Below are 25,051 nucleotides of genomic sequence, written 5' to 3'. Positions count from 1 at the left end.
GACACTTGTGCTTGTCTTTTTGCACTAAAAAAATGTTACCCTCATTGAAATGGTTGTGTAAAGATGCAATATATTGTTAGTACTTTTCCGTTAATGAGTTTATTTTCTAGAAAAATGATTGTTCAATGTCGCAATTGGTAGCCTATTGGCGTTAATGCAATTTCTGGAAATGAATGCCAAAAGGAGCCCTGTTGATGCTTTTGAATGTTAATACATATGCAAATGTCGTTCTTGGAGGTTTCTTTCGCGTAACTGAAGTTTATTTTTGGTTATATGTTCACCTTAAAAAAAACACCTATTGACACGAACAAATATTTTCTATAAATGAACGCAAAAGGTGTATTTCTGTTTTTGCTGACCTTGCCTCCTCCTCCTCCTCCTCCTCCTCCTCGGGGAAAACCACCTGCATAAAGCGTCCTGCATAAGCGCCTTTGCAAATGGTCCCTCTAACACACATTTAAAGCTTCATGGAACATACGTGTATAGCATCCATCCAAGGATAAATAAACTAACAGCACCACAAAAGAATATTGTTCCTGTCATCCGAATGGTTACACACTACCGGATTTTATCAACAGACACGAAAGCTAGAATCCATTTGTCAAGATAATAAACAGCACCACCAGAAAGTGCCGCTCAATAGCATTCCTTTACAATACAGAGTTGGTTAGATGCCACCTAAGATGACTAGAGATTTGGCTTCAAGAGGGCAACGTTGTTATATTTAACAATTAGATTATGAGCTCGAGATTTCTATCGCGTGATAGCTGATTAGGGCGCAGCCCGAATCAGCAATCACGCATAGAAATCGAGAGCGAATAATCTAATTGTTTTAGTATAAATCTACTAGTCCTTCAAAACTAAACAAGTAAATTATCTATATCCTCATCGCAGACACTTCGAAAGCGCGACGAGGCGGCCGCCATTTTGTTGAACACCGCTACTCACTATCTATCACAGAATAAGTAGCGAGTAGCGTGGCCAATCAAAGAACGGCATTCGTGATAGAACACTAGCAGATTTATACTAAAACTCAATAGAATATTCTTGAGAGAAAATACAATAGGAATTTACCTTGTGAGAAGACTTTGTGAACTGATTACTGCAGCAACAATTCCTATACCATGTCACTTCAATTGGAAATTTGTCTAAGTCCGGCAGCGACGAATGTCAAAAGTCGCGTTTTGGACGATGCTCAGCGGCGAAAACGTTTAGTTTGAACAATTCGTTCGCGCGAAATAACTGTAGAACCAACATGTCATGATACGTTTAGCTCCCGTTTACAGCTCAAGTTGCTCGTGTGAATGCGCGGAGAGAAAAAGTAGCATAAATTAAAAATTGGTAAAAAGTGTTATTAGCAATTCAAATGAATTTTGAATTCCCTCAATTTTGAATTTGAATATAAAGTAACTTTTTTCTTCTTTTGCTCGAGCGAATATCTTGCGATTGTAACGCGAGAAAATACTGTGGTAATACGCAGTGATGTTTCATCAACACTTGACTTTGTATAACTGCGTACTTTGCTATATCTATATGAAAGTGAAGCGTTAGAGTCTGCGGATTGTGAAACGACATACTACTGCACTATTAGAGTATTGATAATTCATCAGTTCTTAATTTTCAAATACTCACTTGCCGTTCTAGCTATTTGAAGTCAAAACCAAATTGAAAAAACTCTGAATGTAATTAAACGGCATCGTTGACAGTGGTAGAGGATGTGGGAAAAATGCGTTGCAGGCAGGAAAGTGCTGTGTGTGGTTTTTTGTGATGGGTTTCTTTCTCAACACCACTGACTATTTACGCGGGATGCCCTGGGACAGACGCGTCAAGGTTTCGGTCGAGTATCTTGTTTCTTTTCTTTTCTTTCTTTCTTTTTTTTTTTTTTTCTTCCTCTTAGTCACAGATTGTAATTTGTTTTAATTAATTCACTCATTAAACCTAGATTAAACCTTCTTCTCCCCTAGAAGTGAGAAACGTTAACCAATGGAAGTATAATTATAGATGGGCATACTGCGGGTACATAGGGCAAAATATCGGCTAAAACAAATAATTTTAAACGATCTTCAATGATAAGACAAAAATACATCGCAATTATACCTCAAGTAACTTTATTTAGAATATGTTTTACAACTAAGGCAGTTCGTTATCTACCTTAACATACAAACTATTATGTTTAGAAACTTGTTTGAAAATGCTTACAGCAGTAGTTCGCATTTGATGTTGACTAAAAATTGCCAAGATTATTAAACATTTACAAATATTGTAGTGAAAATGTTTATTAGATGGATTTATGGCAACTATTGTTAATAATCTTAACATCAAGATTTAAAGATAGCTAAAACAGAAACCTTTGGTCAATTTCTTAAGTTGAAATTCTGACCACTATAATAATACAATTTATTTACCAATTTGCCTACAACGCCGATTTTCCACACTACTTGACAAGAGGACAACTAGTCTCATTGTTTCATTAGACAACGAATAGAAGTGATTGCAATCGAAAAACAATCGAAAAATAATTTTACTTTTCAAGGACATGGCGAATGCGAGCCGTTGATTCAAGCAAATAGCAATGATGATTAGGACATCAATCAGATTACTAAGTCCACCATAAAAACGGTGAACATCTACATAATGATTTCCATCCTATTTTAACGCTAGAGCAACTGTGCCGTTCACATCTCTCTTCTCCTGCTCTGAAACCATAAACTGACAATGACCAAATTCAAAAGCGAGTAGGATTTAAACTGAAGTCTGATTAAGTTAAAAACGACCCAAGCATTTTGAAGTGAATCTAAAGGACTTTTAAAGTAATCAGCAGCAAATAAATTTACTTCATCTAAATGTAACTTAGCGATATTTCTACTTTTAACATAAAAATTACACGATAATAATAATAATAATAATAATAATAATAATAATAATAATTCAGCGGTAGCTGAATAAAATAAATCTAGTATATTAAAAAAATAAGCAGATTTATTTTTAACATACTTACTACTAACAAAGTCTCTTTTTATGTAGCGTCATCTTTAAAATAAAACAAAAAAGCACAGCTTCCTTTTTAAGCTGCTTGTTGCTTTAATCCTATTTCCTATTTTTTATTTATTTATTTATTTATCTATCTATCTATTTGGCTATTTTATTTACACAACTTTCCGCCATAAATCAAAATTATTAGAAAAGGTTACTAAAACGAAGACAAAAATTGCCCTGTAAATATTACTATAAAGCTATAATCTATACATATAATATTAAACTATCTGTGATTAATTATTTAAAGAAAAGACTACTTCAAGTCCACTTCTAACTACGAAACATTGGAATTGCTAAACAGCGATCGTTTGACGATCCAACTACTGAATAGGCCGACTGCATCGATTCATCACGTGAGTATGCCAATCAAATCGAATAATACTAACAGATAATGGGTTCCAGCGGTCAAAAGTGCAGGTCAAAATTATTAAGCAGTGAAAAAGTAATCGCTGTTATACAGAAATACACGAGTTGTCTTGGTCTTTCTATGACGCGGACCAATGGTAGCTCGAAGTTTTCTTGACCTCGTTGATCGTAGTCTCTTACACAGACGATATTGGTTCGTCACGTCACGCACTCTTCCCGAGTGCGTGACGTGACAAAGGACGTCTACGTTGGAGGCTACGTTGATCGACACCTACTTCCTATTTCTATAACATGAAGTATCCTTCATTTTGTTTTTTCTCTAAATTGTCAGTTGGCCCTGGATTTTACAACTCCCCACCCCCCCTCCCTCCCACTTCCGTATGGAAATACATGAAACATATTTGTCAGTTTTTCCTTGCAAATTGATAATACTTATTTCCGTCACTTGGCTGGAGAGAAACAATATGCTAGCAAGGTGGCTTGTCGAGACAATGAGGACAACATTAAGGTGAGTTTGGGAGGTTAAACTGGATAGCAGAATGCACTGTTAGTTCGTCGACCTAAACATTCGTTCTTCTTACTGAAACGTTTGTGCTATTCTTTCTGGAACACATTCTGTGCACTGTTTATATGAATGGCATGATCACGTGACCAATACATGCAGAAGACCTGTTTCGATACACCTCAAAGCGTTCTTTTCTTGATCTGTTTTCTGAAAAAAAAAATTAAGCGTTACTTAACAAAACCTTGCAAGCTTGAAAGATGATAGCGGCAATGCAGCAAATTAAATTGGAAACACAAGCTTTTGCTTCAGTCACGTTCATGCGCTGCCGCTAAATAACATAGGGAGAAGTTTAACTCGGATACAAACAAGTTGAAACCTTATTGAGGAGCAGGAATGGCGCAGTGCTCAGAACACTCGCCTCCTAACAATGTGGCCCGGGTTCGATTCCTAGACTCGGCGTTATATGTGGGTTGAGTTTGTTATTGGTTCTTGTATTTGCTCCGAGAGGTTTTTCTCCGGGTTCTCCGGTTTTTCTCTCTCCTCAAAAACTAACACTTCCAAATTACAATCTGATGGCCACAGGTTTGTCAGTCGTAACAGACTGTTAAGTGTCACCCTTGTTAAAACAAAGTTGATATATTTTATTGTGGTATGTTCATGCTCAAACTCGGATTAAAAGGCTAATTCCCTATTTATTGATCCAGCTTCAGTGGGTTTGAATACAATTCAAGTTCATAGTAAAACACGTTTTCAGTTAACATCACTGTGCTTCATTTAATTTCCAAACCGAATATTCAATAAATTACCTCATGTCCTTTGGTTCCTTGATCCTTTGAGCAACACCAAATATATCTTCGTGATATCGGTTTGATGACTGAAAAAGAGGCGATGAAAGAATGATTCGTAAACTGGGCATTACAAAGAAAGAGGACTGCGAGAAAGTGAATGTCTGTTTCAGATTGTATGAGAACCATCTATTTTAAATGAGCCAATGGCAAAATAACGATGTCAATAAAGAACATTTCGAATGTGAAATATATGAAAAATAACATATTTGAAATGCGGTTGAAAGATTTAATACAAGAAAAACCTTCGAAGTTGTATACGCAAATTACGTACGGGGTTAAGCCTGATTTTTCATCATCATCATCATCATCATCATTATTATCACTATTATTATTATTATTATTATTATTTGTTGTTGTTTTTGTTGTTTCTTCTTTCAGCTTTCCTTTTCGCAAAAGCACAAAGTTGCGTGCATAACAGCGATTATCTTTCTTCTATGAAAAGGTCACTTCGAAGCAAGCATTTTTTTATTCCACTGTTTTCCTCGTGTTTCTCATTTCGGTATCAGCGTAAGAAATATAAGAAAACTTAGGAAGATTATTTACATCCGAGGCGTTTGCCTGGTCTTTTTCTTTTCTATTACGATTTCCTTTTTGCATACAGTGTACGTTCAGCTGTATATTAGATTTCTCAAATAATAATTACCTTAAGTTTGCGGACAAAATCTAAAGCTTCCTCAGAAGACAATTTAAGGCGATCCTTGATCAAAGCCTGTTTGATTGGAAAGAAAATAAACGTCATTTATTAACAAAAAGTTATTCACAGATATTAATGTATCAAGATTAAAGTTTCCATGTATACGACACGGATCATTTATGAAAACATGTTTAACACATGGGTATTAAGATGAAAAAGGCAACAATAAAACAAACAGTTGTCTATCCACCTTTCAAACTGACTTTTAAAGTTAATTCTAGATCAGTTCTTCATCTCAGTCTTCCTTTAACACCCTTATACTTTTACTTTTTTCCCAGCGATTTGCACTAAAAGCCCTAACCACTTCCTCAGGAGAGTAACAGTAACTTTATTAGTACCTGCAAGGTGTCGCTGACACCGACAGCCATGGCAGCGGCTCCACACACGTACACATGCGCATTGCTATTAAGTATCAAGTCGCAAATATCTGAGGAGTCTTCTTTCACGAGATCTTGAACGTATTGCTGTGAACAAAGGATTTATTAGTGCATTAAGGTTGGGTATTACATATAACAAAAACAATGAATGATAACAAAACAGTCCGACGAAGTTTTAAGAAAATAGAACACACCTTCCAAATGTTAGGGTAAACCTAAAATAATTCACAGTTTTACGCGCTGGTATCACTAAGGCCCGTTTCAAACGTCGCGCTATCGTCGTGCGCAACTCAATTCATCATGTTTAGGATGAAATAAGCTCGACGTTACTAAGACGTCTGAATCAACTGTCGTACAAATAAAGGGAGGAGTTCACGGTTCTACGCATGTCCATGAATCAAAATACTTTTTCGCCTTTGCTTGCTATGACCTAAACCTGTTGAATTTAATTCGTTGTTTATGAACCATTCGGAAGGGAATAGGTAACTTGGGTGGTAATTTTTTTTTATATGATTGCGTTATTTCGCATGCAAATAACTGTAAACACATCAACCGTGGAATAAATCCTACGGGTCATGCACATGCACATGCACATGCGCTGAAATGTGAACCCCTCCCTTTAAGTATGAATGACAAGCGCTGTCGCGCTAGCGTCATGCTAAATGACTACCGAGCCAGTGCATACATTATGTTAATGTATCATTATCACAATGTATGCATTACTATATAGAATGTAGTAATTTGGGTCTCAACCATCGAGCTGCAGCCTAGCTTAATTCAATTAAATTCCACACCACAATAGCACGACCTTCTAACGGGGCCTGATTATACAGCCTGTAACTTAAGTTCGTTTCCACTCCTCGTTAGAATGGAGCACAAGAGCTAGGTGATTTTGATGTGGTTTTGATATTCTACGTTTTCTCGACCAATCAGATAGCGCGCTCTTGCTTATTTCGTCATACATGTAGACCATGACTTCCATCTTCTCTGGAGTAAGCGACAAGAGCTATAAAGATTTCAATGGATTGAACCACGGTCTTCAACCTATTAGACTGGGGACTTTTGGCTAATTCATACATTATATCCTATGCTATGAGTCAAACACCAAAGCGAGGTGATTTCAATATCAATACAGCGCGCTCTCATTCATATCATGCTGACCGTACCTTAGGCTTTCTCTCTTCTCTGGAATACGCCGTGGCCACACGACCCAGTGCTCTACTGTGCACTGCTTTTTCGGTTTCATGACGATAAATATCATCGAGTCGTGAGTTTCGGCAGCCGAAGTACAGGCTCATGTCTCCCCATTGCCTTCGTCCTGTTATTGATGATTCAGGCGGGCATTTGTTGTTGATGTCAAACATCCTTTGCTGCCAGAAGGAGCGGAAAGGCGCGATTCCCGTCCCATTCCCTATAAGGATCACAGGGGCTGAGCCATCAGCCGGAAGACGGAAAGACTGGGCGCTAAATAAAGAAAAAAGAATTGATACTTGAACCAACGAACTTAATTTAAAAAGCAATACCGACAGGTTGAAAAAGTGCCCAGCTTTCCTTTAGGATGGTTACAAAGTTATAGCACTTGTGCAAATGGCAGAAGGAGTTTCAAAAGCAAATTCATTACAGCTTTTACAGATCATCAGGTAAATGCACTGTGAGCTAGAACCGGCGGGGACAGGTTCAACATCAGTGAGGTAGAATTCAGGTTTTGTGGTCGTTCCTAAGTGAGCTCACGCAACAGGACGATTGAAGTGGTAAGACGGCTGAAATGTCGTTGTGTGACTAGCGTGACAACTAAATTTATACTATTCCAGGGACAGTTTAAGTCGAAATCGCGTCAAAATGCCAAGGTAATCAGGTGCCACGTTGGTCACGCAACGATGTCTGGTCGTTCTCTTCCCTCAGCCGTCCTGTTGCGTGACCGCACTATAAATCTGCTAGGGGGGAGATGGGAAGCCAAATATCATGTGCGTTTTCTGTTCAATCGCAACTGCTACTCTTTGTTTTGCATATTGAAGAGGGTTGCCTGAGAAGACAACGACCTTCATGGATAAACCAGCGATCTCATGATCAGGAGAGACAAACCCAAAGCGAACAAATAACAACTTTCTAAAGTCACTGGACCGAACCGTCCAATCCCAGCCAGTAAGAAAAACAACAGTGCAAAAAAACAAACAGAACTCACTGTCTGATGTAACAAGGCAAAGTTTCCCCATGTTTTAACCCCTGAAGCCACTTGGAGCACACGCCATGGTGAAGTGGACCTTCGCCATCTGCGAAAACAAGATAACGTAAGTCCCAGTCAAGAGTATAGTGTGAGACTGTTCTTACAAGAGAGACAATGGCTTGAGTTTATAAAGAGAGGGATGGTTTGAATCCAAACCAAAATCCTAGGCTGCACGATTTGTTATTGAGACAAACTGCATGGAGAAATAGAGGCAGAATAAATAGACACAAGTTTGAAAGGTTGTTAAGGAAATGAAGCTTGCAATTTGTATTGTCGAGAATTCAATCATGAAAGAATGGTAGCTTGAGACATCGTTCAATTCTTTCTTCAGCTCAATATCTTTAAAAACAAGGAGGCGCGATGGCTTTGTGAAGCAAAGATTTCAAAACCGTGAAATTCCATTGTTTAATAGTGGGATAACAACCAAGAATTACAGTTACTGACATACTGCTGGTGTTGTTGCGTCTTACCTCTCTTGTTGTATTCAACAACAGCCGCTGTGACGTGAATTTCGTGTGCATGGACAGCAGGGGAAGATGATATTGAATAGAATCTCTGCACAGAAAAAAAAAATACAGGTTACTCTCAAGATAATTTACTAACTTACATTTTGGCGTTTCTTCTCTTTTGTTCTGTTTTGCTCTGCTTTTCTGGTGTTTTTTGTTTGTTTGTCTGGTTTTTTGCTCGTTCAATTAGTTCTTACGAAATCTGGCCAAACAGAAAAATAGACAAATCAACCAATCAAAAGATTCCACATTGTAAACTCACCGGTTGAAGAGCCGGAAGCTGCGTCAGTAATAGGTCAGCGGTGGCTTGCACAGATGGAAATTCCTGCAAAGTCTCCACAATGTTGCATTCTTTGTTGAGAGCCCAGTCCTCGTACCGAGAACCGCCCTGGATGATAATCCATTTAAAAATAATTATTAAATCCACAGCACAATAAATTTAGAGTCCTACATGACAATACTTTAGAGAACATGTCACGATTAGGTCATTAACTATAGTGTGTTAGTTAATTTTCTTTGTAAAGAAATGTAGTTACCTTGCCCAGTGCTTCAAGCTGCATCTTTTCCAGTGGGCTTGTTGCCTAGAACAACACGACAGAAATGTCAGTCCAGTATGCACTAGAGAGAACAACCGTGCCATTTTTATGTCAAGCATTATTCTGTTGATTACTGGAAAATTGGCCTTGTTCCTGTATGACTTTCTCCAAGGCTGTCATGGTCAATTCATTTCGCTGATGTATCCGAGACAAACGATCGGATCACGTGACCCAAAAAGAGTCACCGAGACGAAAGACAGAGGAAGGCCTAGGATCTAGGTAACGGAGGACTGCGATTTGAGCCTAGCTTCTGGAGCTGAATCGAAACGTAGAATTGAATTTGGCGCAAAATTTCGGCTTCAACATAAAATTATTTAGATTGTATTTATATTGTCTAAAAACGTACGAGCTTTGCTAAGTAACTCAGCATCTGCGGTGTTGGAACACTTGTGATGTCGAGGTATCTTGTCAGCGCTTCTTTCAAAGTGCAGCCAACAGAAAGACGATTGAACGGCTCCCACACTTTTGTTCCACCAGGTTTGGCTACATACAGAAACAAAATGCAATTCAATTACTTTCGACTGGACAGGCGTGCGCTACAAAAAAGACCACGGAATGCCAGTTTTGGAAACAATTGAATAGCTGCTTCGTGGGATTGTAACACCAACAGTGTGGTAACACAACAAATCTCAATCTTGTAATGACAAATAACGCTTTCAGTTCTGGTTTACCTGAGTCCTCTCGAGCGAATTCAATCCTGATTGGCTTGTTTGGATCAGGTTTGTCGTACGTCATGTCAATCAACTCCTGCACTAGACTTGCTTTGTTGGCAGGAAAAATAGCCACGTGATCTCCTGGTTCAAAGGTTAGTTCCTTGCTTTTGCCGGTATCCAGTTTAACCAGAACAGTTGAGCGACTGAAAGAAATGAAAGTAAGTCAAGAATAAAGATGGTTATGCGTATAGATTTCCTTCCCTTTCCTTAAACAAAACTTAAAAGCCATATATAACGTACAACGTCAGTTGCATTGAGAAAGCCTTTGTATAGGCACCAGATTTCACGAGGCTTTGCTTGGTTCGCTTCTATCATCTCATACTGTTAATGTTGCAAAAATTGTCCAAACAGATGACAGAAAGTAAATCCGGTACTTCATTTAATTTAAACGTTTGTTCCTAAATGAACGAATCTCTCGTAATCCAGCGTTGTCTGGGAATCACAAAACAATCATTTCACGAAACAAAGTCGCACCTCTTCCTGAACTCGCGTACGGTCAAATCAGCCGCATACCTTGTTATTTACGTTTCATACATGATTGGCTCGATGTTTTGAATACTTTCAAAATATGTTCTTTCCGAGCCTCTAATGTCTTTCTCGAAGAGAGATTAAGCTGAAAAGGGTAACACCCTGGGGAAATTTAAAAAAAGTGACTCACCCTGACTGCTTTGATTGGAGTTCAGTTACTGAAATAACCTTTGCAGGACAGACAGTCTTGTTGTAAGCCTTTGAAAGATCTATATAACACAAGAAAATGGCCATGTGAAAATTGCAATTGTAAATTCCATCATGGGTTCGAATCCCGCTGAGGCCTGAATTTTTTTCAGGCTTTCTTTTCGCAACTGCTTAAGTTGCGTAGTAACTGCGAGGATCTTTCTTCTATTTGTATTCTAAATGTCGCCTTCTCTGGACAAAAGGTGTCAAGGTAGCCCACAGATATTGAATGGGATAATATTAGGATAGTGAGCATTAACTCGTTTGCGGAAAACAAGAGAAATTCATATCCAACAAAGAGTATGCATTTTCTCCTTAAATTAGAGTGTTTACCATCGAGCGTAGAAATTACATTGTATTTGCTTTGCATTGCATGATCGTTAAAAATTTGCGCCACCTGGTCAACTAGTTGCTGAAGTATAACCAATTGTCTTTATTGTACATATTTTCCGGCTCCCGTGGTTGGCGCTTGTTACATGTTTGGCTTATTTGCGTCGGTTGTGTTTGGCCAGAATGATAACTTTAGTTTTGCTTTTTCGAAAATTAATTGAAAAGCACTCTACTCTAGACTCCCTTTTTCGTGGATTAATTGGATTGATTGATTGATTGATTGATTGATTGATTGATTGATTGATTGATTGATTGATTGATTGATTTTATTTTTTAATGTTTAAGGAACTTACTCGAATAAAGGTCCATTGGGTGTCTCCTATCGCTCACCCAGCGGTAAAGGCCTGGACTCCAGCCGGTAGCCATATTTTTCAGTGATTCACTGACCACTTTACTCGCAGCTTCGTCTTTCACACCGAACGAATCACAAGCCGCCTAAAAAACAACAATGCTGTCAGAACACAATAGCCCATTTGACAGTTGTGTGCTTAGTGACCTGGCCTTTGAGTAGAAGCGACGCTGGAGTTGACTCTGGTTTGACACAAAACTTTACAACCTCTTCCCCAGCTTCCTCCCTCGAGGGAGGAAGAGCGAGGGCCTGGGAACGAGGTTTCAAACTCATTGCGTTTTAGATGATAATCATGTTGTTCTTATTCTAACTATTTTTCATTTACATATGGAAAGCAGTGAGGTTTGTATAAAAACAAGTTCACCTCAGACCTCGATTTCGCTGAAAGGGCTATGCCGTCGAATGAACGAGTGCCTCAAAGATTGGATGTAATAAAATTCCAAACCGGACCCAGTAGAAAATTCCTGGATGATGCATGTGCTTTATGTGCTTTACAAATTTTGTTTTCCTACTGCAGGAACAGCAAGTAATCCTTGTCACATTGTGATCAACTGTTTTAGTACATTTTAAAGGCAGTTACATGTAATAGTACGATAAAGCCTTGAATAAAATTGATCCCCGTGAATAAATGTAATATTGTAATATCATTTCGTGACAGTAAATGTAAAAATGACATTTTACTGTTATTGTTGTTGTGCTTGTAGTTGTTATAAACTCTGGTTATTTTCAGAAAGAAAGACAGACGAAATAGAAAAGTAAGACTTCCGAATGAAAAAGCTAAGGTATTTGTTACCATAGTTGGAAATTTAATTTGTAGGCACTTTACTGAAAATGATAGCAAAATGGTTAAAACGAAGTGTAAAATGTAACTCAAGTCGTTCCTTTACTAGCCAGACGTGTTTCTTATGTATTTTCTACAATGCATATTGAAAACAAAACACATAGTTTTTTGGCCGTCTGAACTTAACACCAACCTCGTTCCCAGGGTCTCTCAGAGGTTGACTTAACACGAGTCAGTTGCCGAATGTGCTCAACGTTAAGCGTAACTGTGCACGTAAAGATTACCTTGAACACGTTCTTGGCCCACTCCTTGAACGACTCGTCCTGACCACTTTGCTCGTCCCCCTCCCCCATGGTCAGAATTCTCTGGGCTCCAAGCTCCATGAAGTGGTCATCCACAAAGTGGCCAAATGCACAGAAATTCGGGTAGAGACTGGATCCAAGTCCAAATACAGAATACCTGCAGGGACAGGGAGGGCGAAATATTATGGTTGAGAAAATTACAAGGCTTTGTTGATTTGATAACAAAAATGAAGTCTATTATCCAAGAACAGAGAAGGCCATTCAAGTAAAAATGACTTTTCAACCGGCTGTAATACGAAGCTACTCTAATAAGACACAACTTTAATTCATCATTTCAAGCCAGTTAAAATCTAATTCTTGACTAATAATCTAGTAGTCACTTGCACTAACAAAGGAGGTAATGTTAAGTACCTACCTGAGGTTTTTCAAAGGCCTTGCATCGCTGCTGTTTTTCATGCTTTGTAAGAAGCTAGCGAAACTCGCCCCATTCTCGGGAGACTCTCCGTTGCCAAATGTACTTGCAACCACAAACAGCAGGGACTCTTGACTGAGCTGCGCATGCTCATACTCATCCATGCACACAGCCTGTTTAAAACCGGTTTTTCAATAAATTATGGGGACACCCTTCCACTCAGAACCTACTTGGTCACCGTGTTTGAAGGCATTCTTTGGCCTATAAACCCCATGCAAAAATAGCTAACATTTTAATATTCTTTGTTTTGCATTCAAATTAGCCTCACTAACCTCGTTCTTGAGTTCAAAAATCAAAGAACATTTTTCCCTGAACGAGGCTAGTGAGGCTAATTTGAATGCAGACAAAAATATTAAAATGTCAGCCATTTTTTGCAGAGGGTCTATTTCATGTTCGAGACACGAGTTACAAAACGCTTGAGGCTCACTAAAAGTATATGCTTGCCACACGACGGTTTTGCACAGCTTGCATGCGACAGCCTTAAGCCCCACCTAATATTTTATCCGGCACTGTGCCTAGATTCCATGTACACGTACATCTTACACGTATGCATAATACAGCACTGTGGTAAGTTCTTATGTAAAACATTGGATCGTTAACCTACAAACATTGGACAAATTCTTGTTCCAAACTCTATACAACACCCTCATTCACCACCACCACCACCACAGAATCTCAGTGTAACAGTACAACAAGAATGCTTCTTATATACATATCGCCATTGATATTTGGGTTCGATTTGAGGTGAAGAACTCATCAGAAATGGGTTAAGTGTCATTTTATTTGAAAAAAGTATCATTTCCATGTTACCACCAAGAACTTTTTGTCCGGCACTGTAGCTCAAACATTTTGCATAACGGAAAATGTTTGGTGCGTTAAACGCAAGGGTCTGTGGTAAGAACTGAGGGCTTGTCCAACACAAGAACCAGACATTGCGGCGTGCAAGAGCATGCCTGTGAAGGATTCAAATGAGGAACTGGACCAAGTGTGGCATGCGAGATCCTTACTGCAGCACATTCCGTTCGAATGTTTAAGTGTGGAAGGGTGCGTGTGATGGACCGTGTATGCGCGCAAGGGTCTGCGATGTGCGAGGGACTCTGGCGGCAAGATTCTGGATGCAAAACATTCAGGCATGAAAAAGGCTACTTGTGAGAGTGTTTGAGAGCCTTTGTGAGAGAATCTAAGTGTGAATCGAAGGCTACCATTACTATCACTGATCAAGTGCGCATTCGAGACAAACCTTAACATCGAAAGAGTTGGACATCAGTTTGGCCAAATTCCGAGCAAATCCCTCCGATCTGCCGGTCTCTGTAGCAAAGAGGATGGTGGCTTTCTTTCGTCTTGACAAAATTTTTCTCATAAGATAAGCAGCAAAGCGAACTGCTCTGTAGAGAGAATAGAACATAATAGAAAGAATTTAAATACGATAGCAGCTCTTAATTGAAATACTGCCAGTAATATCCCATCCTATGCTTTTTATTTTTCGCGCTTTGAAATCAGTTTCACATTTTTTCGAGTTGTGCGTTGTACATCGCTTTATTATCTTTTCTTTCTACTTTTATGAGCGTTATGCTTGCCTTGTTTTTTGTGCTTGTGTGTTTTGTTTTTGTCTTTTTTGTTTGTTTGTTTGTTTGTTTGTTTTAAAACATGCTCACTTTGCTAAAAGTTGTGAGTTGTAAATCGCTTTATTATCGGTTCTTCTTTAATGAGCGTTAAGTTTGCCTTGATTTTGTGTATGCGTATGCTTTGTGTTTGTGTGTGTGTTTTTTCCCTTTTTTGTTTGTTTGTTTATTAAAGAAAAGAAACACGCTTACCTGGCTACTGCCTTAAATGTTGTTTTCTTCTTCTTTCCATCACCGTTGACACTATAAACCTTCCAGGGATCAATCTGTTTTGGGACAATGATAAAAAAATTCAGCTTATTAGGCAATTATAATAACTGCATTTAATTCTACTAAAGAGAAAAAGAAAGACAAATAACTTTACCTGGTATTCATAGCTTGGTTTCAAAACGTAATTCAGCATTTCCTGCGTTAAAAAAAATACATATGTAATATTACGGTAAAAGACGATTGAGTGAAACAAATTTAAACTACATTTTATGCTTAGAAACAGTAATTAACATCTGGTCATTAGTCGATAGAGAGGTATAAGACAAACGTTCCTCGACGCTTTGATTTTATTTTTCCTTGGGGGGGGGGGGGAGGGGGGCAACTTTTGACTTACTAATTGACTGCCGGTTCATTAGTAGTACCTCAAAATGGGGGAATTAAATGAGCATGCGCAGACAAACCTGTCGAGTTCAAACCCAACCCTCCCCTTGCGAGTCACCCTTGTGTCTCCTTCACCATCAACACTTTACATGACGCAAATTCTGATTATTTATCAAACCGTATGACAATAAAAAAAACTGGCCAACTGAAGGTAAGAGGCAAATGACGTGATAACTTGACGGCGCTGAAGCAACACAAACACCGATCTTTCAATCTTGGTTTTTAAATTCTAATATTGAGTCCAGTGCTTAAGGCTTTTCAAACGCACCTGGTGAAAGACCTGTGTGGCACTGCCTGACATTGGCGGAACAATCCACACCCAGTCCGCTGGACAGCCACCCCGCAGCTTCATCTATAAAAATATTCAAAATGTATGACGTGTAGTAGTGATATGAAATAGTAAAATTCAGAGATCATTGCAAGACACTATCTTCTTAAGTAGGCTCGTAAGGGTTTTTCATTGTTGTACTGTTCGTGAAATGATGAAAGATTACAAAAAATTGTATGTGGTCATTTCGATAAAAAATAAAAACATCTTTGTAACTCAGTTGTTGTGCAATACTTTCAGGCAGGAGCTTATGACCATAAGCTCCTGTTTCAGGCTAGTTTGGACGTCATAACGGTTACTATGGCAACAGCTTAGCCTTAGAAAAAGGACCTCTAATTTCAGTTTCAATGTTATCAAATTATATAAAAAAACTAAGTCGATCACCTCCCGTTTTTATTGCTTTGTTGGAAAGCACCTAAATTCTTTAATTCCTCTGGCAATATGACAAAAAGGTATCCAGTAGATCTTGCGTTATATCAAAACGGCTTTTTTACGCCTACAGAGAATTCTACTGAATAACTTCCTCCTTCCTCTATCATTAACTAACCTCTTTCTCCATATGTTTTATGAAGGACTCCGAGGTGGAATGGTGATCAGCTAGTGTTACTCCAGCCTCCTAAAGAAATATGAACACACATGCACTTAATGAGACAGCTAAAGCCAAATAAATGTTCACTTTCCGGTCCATTACTCATTAAAACTGAACCATTTACTTTTTCAGGTTTATATAAGCGTTTCGCTTTAATATTAAGCACTGTTTTGCTGTTTGGCTCCACTGAGTGATAGGTCAAAATTTCTGTTAGATGAATTTTTGGCAAATTATGGTTGAAAAACAGCCGGTGTTCGTAAAAGGACAAAACGTCAAGATATGCTTGTTACAAAAACCCAACAGTAGTTCGAGAAGCTAACATCTCCGTTACTCGGCAGCGTAAATTTTGAGAGGAATCGTGAACTGACGCGATATGTGAATTGTTTGATTCTAGGACTTCCGATCTTCATACACAGTTTACTGTTTGTTTAAGATGTGATGGCTTGCCGCATGAACACAAATAAACAAATAAAGAACAAGTTAAAGAAAAGGCAAAATTCTGACAAATTTTCCTCGGATACTCGAACACGTTCGACCGATTTCCATTCATGTCAAAATCGTCTGTCTCTAAGCCCTCACTTCTCGGCCTAGGCCCCGCCGGCTAAGAGACCTGGAGGGCTCTGACAACTAGAATGTCAGAAGCGTTTTTTAGCTTAAAAGCTGCGCCAAAGTTAGACGAAAATTAGAAACAGGCTTCTTTCGATATATCCATATTCAACATCGCGATGACGCTGTTAATTCATTTCTGTACTTTGTGTCCTCTAGGCCTCACTTTCAAGTTCAATTTCAATATTTCGAAAGAAGCCAGAGAACTGAATCCACGGTAACAATTGCGACGCATGATACAGTATACTAAAAAAAGTTGAATTCATTACCTGGAAACTGTACAGGACGGCATAGTTGAGTTCCACCATTGCAAAATCTTTCCACAAGGATGCGTTACTCCTGGTATCTAATCCCATGTTCTTGGCTACCACCTGAGAACAACAACAACAGACCACAATGTTTTGATATTTTGCTTTCCTCATTCATATCATTATGCTTAAGTGTCAGTATCAAAAGAGCGAAAAGTTCCTTTCAAAGACTCAAAGCTTATTCTGATTTCAATGACAGTATTTCCCAGATTAGAGGAAAAAAATATTGTCTTGACTGACGTGTACATCTCAAATGAAAATGTACTTAAATTGTACCGTACTTGTTTTGTTTGTTTGTTTGTTTGTTTGTTTGTTTTGGTAAGTATTCTGTCTCATTTGTGTCCACTTGGGATCTTTTCATTAAGCAGTAGAAATGTAGAGCAAAAATAATCATAATATTACAAGACCCACTACTCTTACTCACTTCCAACATATTGTAGCGCTGCTGATCTCCTAAATCGCGGGCTCCAATCTCTGTCACCATATACCTGACACAAACCATAATGAATGGCTTAGTCGAGTTTGTCAGTTTTACGTTTTATTTGGATTAAACGGGCTGTGTCACTCAGTACTTTTTTTACATTGTAACAAGCTAAAACCATATGTGTAACAAATAATAAAGAGCAGATCTAAATACCGTACCGAAAAATATGGCGACTGGTGCATTTACACAGAATTCTTAAGGGGGAACTTTATAACCTAAACGCCATTTTTCCGCCACTTGACATGGCTTTAATGGAAATATCTCGTTCACGTTTCAAGCAATCCAAAAACTCTATGCTCATCCCGTGAATCTTTGTTGTGGGGTGTTTTGTCAATTTTTGGGTGATTTTTGGGTATATTTGGGAGGAGATAGTTTTCCTAGAAGGATTGGTAAAATTAAGAGAAATAAGAAATATTGAAGATTTAGTGAAGTTTTGAATTAGAATTTGTAATTAATAATTAATAGATGGACACCAAGTTAGTCCACTAGCAACCTGGGGTGCTCTTGCGTGGGTATCAACTGTCTGTTGGTGTTCCAAAATCAGTTTCTTTCTTCTATCCTTTCTTAAAACCTCTTCAAATTTCATTCAAATTTAGGTTAAGTCCCCCCCTTAACGTACGAAAACACTAAGAATGCACATAAAAACGCGCAGAAAGGTTCCAAAAACATCAAACCTGGCAAACAAATTGTTGGTGGTAGTACAGGGAGGAATTGCGCAAAAAAAAAATATGGCTTTCTATGTGCCTTTTGGCTGTGTTAGGTTCGCAAGGTATTGAGGTAAAATGTACAGCCGCTATCTTTTTCCATACGGTGGATTTCCGTACAGGATTTGATTTAGACTTTGATAAACAAATCTAACGGAATGAAAGTAAGTAACTTTCGCAAAGAAAGTGGAGAAACGAATTCTGGTTTGAAAAGAACTAAAACTGTAGAAATTTTATTATCAGGGGTAGGTTAAGGATCTTCATTCCGTGAGTCACAAACTCACCATCCATTGAATGGGGCGCCTGTGAATTCTAAGCCTCCTGCGTCAAGCATCATGTTGGCGACCGCTGGCAGGGCGTACCACTCTAAACCTAGTTTCTCCAACCAAGAATATCTGGCGAGAGAAAATCATCCGATGGGTTAGCGTAGATCGTCTAAAATGGTTTTTTTTTTTAACAAACTGGGCTTGAAAATTGTTTTAGTGTTTCCAGTTTCAATTTACTACTCACACTTCTTTAATTTACAGCGTTGTAATGTTCGTTTTTTCTTAATACTAGGGACTTTAACGTACCACGAAGGCAACGGCAATGACAATATAAGTTCGCTTTACTTGCTCTAGATCGCTATTCCAGTTCATTCAACTTGGACAACAGAACAGGTGGAGACGGCGTTCAAGTTGAGACAGAGAATGACATATTTGCCGTCATGTGCTCACGTTCTCCACAACACTTTGAATTTGGTCATTTCACTTTGTTGTTTGGCCAAGCACGGTGAAGAAATGTACCAAATGTTTTAACGCACGTGCCGGGACTATTGTTTTGTTACATTCTCGTTGCCGTCGCCATAGCTGGCTGCTGCGCTTAAAGGGTCTATGTCAGCTGAGGCACATGCGCAGTAGAGTCCGGTTGAGACTAATTTACATACAACTCGTCGCAGGATCATTGCAAAGGCTTTCAATAATATTGCAACAAAAAGCTTCTGTAATTACTAAAGAACGTTTGTAAATAAAAAATTCAGCTAACTTTCCTAAGATGAACGCGATTCAAAGAGATGAAAACAGCTTCCTGAACTCTCCGACGGTATTTGAAAAAGTTGGGCCAACGATTTCAAAGTGCTTCTTATCAATGCGCGCATGCGCCTGGGGTGACATAGTCCCTTTAACTTAAACTCCCTACCGTGACATAGTCCCGATTGCATAAGAAAAAGTCTCAAGATAAGTGGCGATTTTATGCCAGCGTTTCACGTGTTGCACACAATTTTCAGTGCACTCTCTCATAGTCTCCTCTGACTTTTAATCACTATGTGATCAGGTGTTCCGAAAACGGCGCAATAAAAAATTCTCCTACCCACCAGGAATGGTTGCATTTTACACCGTCTTATATCATTTGAAATATTCACTTTTATTCAACCGGGGCGAAACCCTTCGAATTTCTTTTGTCGTTTAAGCAAATGAAAGGAAGGAAGAAAAAGAAAACACTAAAAGATTAATGGCTAAGAATAGTTACTCACTTCGGATGTTTGATTTTCACTCGAAGAACAAGATCGTCGGGAATTTCAAAGACTTCGGGCGGACCACCATTGGCTTGTAACACCAAGGGCAGAATGTCAAATCTACCACCTTTGCCTCTCCACCCCAGCGACTGACAAAGCTGTGTGACAGAGCAAAATGACTAATGATCACGACTTTTAAAATGATACGCAAACTGGTCCATTTGAACGAGGACGGTGCTTACATAAGACGGGACGTGCCCATATAAATGGTTAAAGATATTCGTCCATCATTTACTACATTGCAGAAATTGAAGCCACGAAAATCAGAAGTACTGCTCAGTTCGATTAGCGTAAAAGAAAAACAGTGGCAGATCCATCCCCTCAGGTTTGTAGGGCCCCGCTCTCGAACGCTTACCGTTTTCAAATCAGTGCTTAACACTAAACCCTACTGTAGACCGGTGATAAGCCCCAAAATGATGTTTCTTGCCTAGCTGGAGCTCTATTCACTCAATTCTTTGCTAAATAAATGGGCTTCTGTTACTGTGTACATCAGTATTTTGGCGATAAGGAATACGGCATCAAGTAAACCTCATAAGGTGTCCAAGGTCAGTTTGAGATATGGAAACAAGTGTTAACCCTAGTTTAAACTGAGTCTTGGTTGGTCATGATATGTGGTCTATGCGCTTCTGGCGACAACGCATTACCTTTTCTACTGGATGTGTTGCTATTTCTCAACTTCTTGATTTCGTGAATATACAGAAGTCATCTACTATCGTCAGGATTTTACCCGCAAAAATTAAAACGCTCGTTTTTGCACGATTTAAGAGAATTTGGGAAAAACCTCGAAAATAACAGGCATAGTACACTCGGTTTTGCCTTCTTCTATTTTTCTTTTCTTTTTTCGTGTTTTTTTTTTTTTTGCTTGACAGTAGTGTGATATGCTGCACGAAACGCTCGCCTGAAGTGTAACACTGCCTTCCTTTTTAAGTGGATAAGGGTTTTTGTTTCTAAAGAAACTGTGGTGCTGCATTGGGGGAGAGTAGAGATGAATGGTTTTATTAACAGAGTCTAAAGGTAATTTGGCCACCGTAAAGAGATCGACTTTGGGCGAAAGAAATATTCGAGTGCTAGAACATTTTTTACGGTGTTCCCGGTGTAGATGTCTGGTCTTTGTGTGTATGTTCTCATGGTTGGGTGGGTAAATGATCGGAGATATTAGCTGCATAAGCTACTCTAAAATCCGAAGGTAAATAAAGAGATGATGATGATGATGATGATGATGATGATGATGATGATGATGATATGACCAAATTACCTAATAAACTTTGTTGATAAAACCAAACATTCATTTTAAAGAAAATAAAATAAAAACAAAACAGTAAGACCGAACAGAACAGTTTTATGACGTGATTTACCTCAGTGAAGTCTGCACTGGCTGGATCTCCAATCACTGTCCCATCAGGTTGTCGATACCCAGCATATCGAACGAGCTGAGAGTTCCACACACGGAAGTCTTTCTTTTGCTCTTTCCTTTGTGGAAAAATGGTTATGGTTGACCGCAAGTTTCCACCATTAGTCGCGTAATCCAAATGCGTCTTCAGAGCCTCGAACATTTCTTTCGCGGTCGTTACGTGGCGAGCGTCGAAAACCTAACATGAGAAAAAGGAGAGCGTGAATTGATCCACATCAATTCACAACATTCACGGCCCTCATATTTTTCACCTAAAAGAATTCACGGCACACTCAATGAAGACTGGTAACGTTTTCGCTTGCATTCTGGCGTTAGTTAAGTATCAGGAAGTGATTTTGTACTGAAGTTAGTTTGCAGTGCGACTACTGTTACCGGGGTCACTTAAACAAAACTGGCCAATCAGATTGCCGGACAAGAACAATGAATTTCAATCAAAGCCGATTGAACCAATCACGAGTAGACGGAAAACAACAGTTAAAACACAAAATTTAGGAATTATTCACCGTTCGTATCATAATGTGATCTTATTGGCCAATTTTAAGTGACCCCAGTAATGGTATAGCCGCACTGTAGCAGCAGTGTATGAAAAATTGTTGGACAAAGCTATGACCCATAGATCAGTCACTTTCGTATTGAATGATTTACTCTCTTTTATGTAGTTTCAATGATTAACCAAAATACCTGGCACTAAAAGTCCGAAATGAGTCGAAGAAACGTCTAAAAATGTTTTATCTGAAAGAAAACGCACTCCTCTGAAGTAATTCCTTTGTTACATATTTAGCTAACTTATACCTGCAGGTTGTTCCATTGTATTCTCCCGATGCATCTTGGGGCATTTCTCCAAGCGGTTTTAGTAGCAAAGATAAGTTCCTTTTCCGTCATCTCATAGGTACCAGTCTCTTCAATAGACTTAATCACCTCGGTCAGCCTATTTTGGTAGTCATCACTGTTGTGACTGGAAAATGCAAAGAAAGAATAAGAAACAGGTCTTCCCGTGTTCTCTTACCAGTAGCAGTTTATGCAATTGGTTCGAGAGAGACGAAGTTGAGCGAATTTGCCTTAGAGAACAAAACGATTTAGAAAAAAAAGTCGGTTTGAAGACGCTAGACCACGACAAAGAAGTCATCGCGCCGTTTCAGAATGAGCCGATGTTAAAGATAGAATATTTGCTTTTGACTTATTCTCGACAACGAGTTTTGACATGCTTCTTTCGTGTAAACAAAATTAATTCGCTGCTTACAGATTAATAGAGGAGTAGTACTGCGCAAAGAAGTCCTGCGCGTGTATCTTGACCTCGTCCTTATGTCTTGGTATCCCATGAGGCCTCTGTTGTGGTATTTCTCCTCCATACGGGAACATAACTGATCCTGTACACCGGCCATTAGTGCAGTGAAGAGGCTGTAAGGGAGACAAACCCAAGCGATGAGCTGAAAAGCCTTGCAGCATCAAAATGATTATGGTCATGAATCGGATTTTTTTATCGAAATATAAAATTTATTGTTTTTCAATCAGGATCATTTGAGAAGCCATATCAAACTCTCGAAAGTGTGTTTCATCAGAAATCCAAACACCCCGAAGTCGTTTAAAAAACTCAGCTGCGCCTCGTTTTTCAACCTATTTCTTGGTGTTTGGATATCTGATGAAACACGCCTTCTCGTGTTTGATGTAATATATCAAACACGAGACACAGTGTTTCATCACATATCAAACACCGAGAAGAGAGTTGAAAATACGACACGTAGCGGAGTATTTTTGACGAACTTCGAGGTTTTTGATATTGTGATGAAACACTGTGTCGAGTGTTTGAGATAACTTCTCAAGCAAACTGATTTTGAAGGGGACATTAAGGACGCAAAAACGAGGAGTTTTTCATGAGATATCCAAACACGTCACAGTGCATGATTTCTTTTGTCTTAGGCTTTTGAATTATTAATGAGTTTGGTTTGAGAAATATTACTTCAAGCGCCAGTATCAAATTGCACATTCTCCATACTCTACTTCATACTTTTTTGAGGTACCAGTTGGGGGAATCTGGCCTGCAGAACAGGCGTTGTTTTTGGACGCTCGATTTTCACTTACGTTTGCTGCCTTTTGATGGAGAGTATCAACTGCTTGTGTATCTTCCACCCAATTCTTCAGCCTTAGGTATTTCGGTTCTTGAGGCCTGATCTTGAATTCACTAGTGGCACCACTAAATGGACATTTTCCTGGGAACGCCATAGCGATCGGACAGGACTCTTGCTTCTTAGGTTGGTAATCAGCAGTACCTACAAAAAGCAAAAGGACGAGAAAAAGAATAATGTGGAGTTGAATCCTAATCCATAGTTAATTGAGGGACTGGTTATGAAACCTTGCCATGAAAACAATGGTGCTGCAATTTATGTTGCATGTGAGCCACGACAGTGCACAATCCTTTGTTTTAACGTTCACCCTACAGTTGAATATCTTAACAGAAAGGTTTCTATTGGTCAGTTGCTCCAAATTTATTGTCGTCTGTGCACGGTCAAGGCCAAAAATGCTAACAAAAACATATAACAAAGAAGTTTGTCAGGCTTTATAACCATTGCCTTTTATTAACTATGGCGTAACTGAGCACCTTGAACACTTAAATGCAATTAAAGACTTATTACAAACAAATTAGACGTTATCTACTGTCGGAGCAAAAACTAAATTAACCGTATTTGTAACTACATGGCGTTATGCTGTTCCTTTGTAAGCTTTTATACCGAGAACCTTACGAGAAACTTGTCTGAACAATTTTTAAACTGAATACTTTTAGCTGACCTTTACCGTACACTTGTAACAACAAAATATTACAATCTTCTTTTTTTAGTTGTTGTAACTTATTTCCTTAGTTTTTTTTTATTTAAATCTCTTCACTTTTGGTTCCTCACCTGCCACTAATTTCTAAACATCATTACATAATATGGAGGCCAACTAGAAAATCGGATGGTTAACTTGGCCTCCGTCCTCAATCGCTACCCCAATATACAATAATTTAATTATAACAATCTTTCTAATTAATCATGAGGAAAATAAAGGTTGTTGCTGTAAGCACGGGACGGTAAAACCTAAAAATTGTGCGGTTAATGACTTCGCCAGCGTCAAATAGCGACTTTTGCGTGCATGTTTTGTGTTAAAATAACTTACGCATTTTGCAGCAGGGCTTGCAATATTTTGTCTCAATATCTTCTTGGTTGTCGCAGTTAGTATCAATTCCTGACATAAATTGAAATACGTTCATCCATACGTCAATCCAAGAAGTGAAATCGAAGAGCGTTTCTACGTCTATACTGATTATATCGTTTCAGTTTCGAGTAAGTTTGGCTGGAGCTGACCTCCAGGTATTTTGTGTTTTTGTTTTGAGAGAGTCTATTCGGGGCAGTGTCACCCATTTCTAGTGCCAGTATGAAAAGCCAAAAAACGCATTTGTTTGAATGGAATCGTTAACATAATGGTTAAGTTTTGTTAACAAGTACCCTACTAGTGCACAGAAACTACTATTAATCATGTTTGGCTGTGGATGGCTAAGATGGGAGTGGATTGCAACTTGAAAAAATTGGCCAACTTTTTCAAGTTCTTCCTGTGTATTTTAGAGAAGACGCTGAAAACTGGTTATAGTTTTGTTCTTTCTGGGAGAAAAACCTTAATATTTTCTTCCCGGTGTTGTAAGAGCAAGAGCAATTCCGTGTTACAAACCAGGTTCTTTGTAAAATATTTCAGCAGTTTTGATCAAAAGCGTTTTTACCTTTGGACTCTATACCATCGTCAAAAGTAACTCCATCCTGTCTTTGCTTCATCTGTTGTTCTTGGACAATGAGCTGTCTGGTATCTGCTTCCACAGAATACTCCCCGCTTTTAATTTCATATCCGGGATCTGATTTCATGTTCTTGAACTTCAGCTTGTAGTCTGAACTAAAAAA

At 38.7% G+C, this 25,051-nt stretch overlaps 1 protein-coding gene across 2 annotated transcripts in view; it reads right to left on the bottom strand.

Moving 5' to 3' along the window:
- Positions 1-2,091: 2,091 nt before the first annotated feature.
- LOC146482750 (nitric oxide synthase 1-like) overlaps positions 2,092-25,051 on the bottom strand; it is a 37,311-nt gene continuing 14,351 nt past the window's right edge. For both annotated transcript variants that reach the window (XM_085106812.1, XM_085106811.1), the window contains exons 2-30: positions 24,877-25,043; positions 23,208-23,395; positions 22,369-22,526; positions 21,921-22,083; positions 21,073-21,306; positions 19,676-19,815; positions 18,450-18,560; positions 17,402-17,465; positions 16,939-17,040; positions 16,022-16,090; positions 15,415-15,498; positions 14,860-14,901; positions 14,688-14,761; positions 14,114-14,258; positions 12,817-12,986; positions 12,384-12,558; positions 11,263-11,404; positions 10,524-10,602; positions 9,824-10,008; positions 9,499-9,635; positions 9,093-9,137; positions 8,819-8,944; positions 8,521-8,605; positions 8,009-8,096; positions 6,993-7,290; positions 5,788-5,913; positions 5,399-5,464; positions 4,714-4,781; positions 2,092-4,114 (exon numbers count right to left, since the gene is read on the bottom strand). In XM_085106812.1, the coding sequence (XP_084962938.1) occupies positions 4,087-4,114; positions 4,714-4,781; positions 5,399-5,464; positions 5,788-5,913; positions 6,993-7,290; positions 8,009-8,096; positions 8,521-8,605; positions 8,819-8,944; positions 9,093-9,137; positions 9,499-9,635; positions 9,824-10,008; positions 10,524-10,602; positions 11,263-11,404; positions 12,384-12,558; positions 12,817-12,986; positions 14,114-14,258; positions 14,688-14,761; positions 14,860-14,901; positions 15,415-15,498; positions 16,022-16,090; positions 16,939-17,040; positions 17,402-17,465; positions 18,450-18,560; positions 19,676-19,815; positions 21,073-21,306; positions 21,921-22,083; positions 22,369-22,526; positions 23,208-23,395; positions 24,877-25,015 (3,531 nt within the window). In that variant the 5' untranslated portion in view covers positions 25,016-25,043 and the 3' untranslated portion in view covers positions 2,092-4,086. The remainder of the gene's footprint in view (positions 4,115-4,713; positions 4,782-5,398; positions 5,465-5,787; positions 5,914-6,992; positions 7,291-8,008; positions 8,097-8,520; positions 8,606-8,818; positions 8,945-9,092; positions 9,138-9,498; positions 9,636-9,823; positions 10,009-10,523; positions 10,603-11,262; positions 11,405-12,383; positions 12,559-12,816; positions 12,987-14,113; positions 14,259-14,687; positions 14,762-14,859; positions 14,902-15,414; positions 15,499-16,021; positions 16,091-16,938; positions 17,041-17,401; positions 17,466-18,449; positions 18,561-19,675; positions 19,816-21,072; positions 21,307-21,920; positions 22,084-22,368; positions 22,527-23,207; positions 23,396-24,876; positions 25,044-25,051) is intronic.

This window comes from Pavona decussata, unplaced genomic scaffold (genome assembly GCF_977016875.1).
Source record: "Pavona decussata unplaced genomic scaffold, jaPavDecu1.1 SCAFFOLD_44, whole genome shotgun sequence".
Classification (NCBI taxonomy): Eukaryota; Metazoa; Cnidaria; class Anthozoa; order Scleractinia; family Agariciidae; genus Pavona; species Pavona decussata.
The sequence above is the reverse complement of the archived record's forward strand: the minus strand, read 5'-3'. Positions and strand labels throughout refer to the sequence as shown.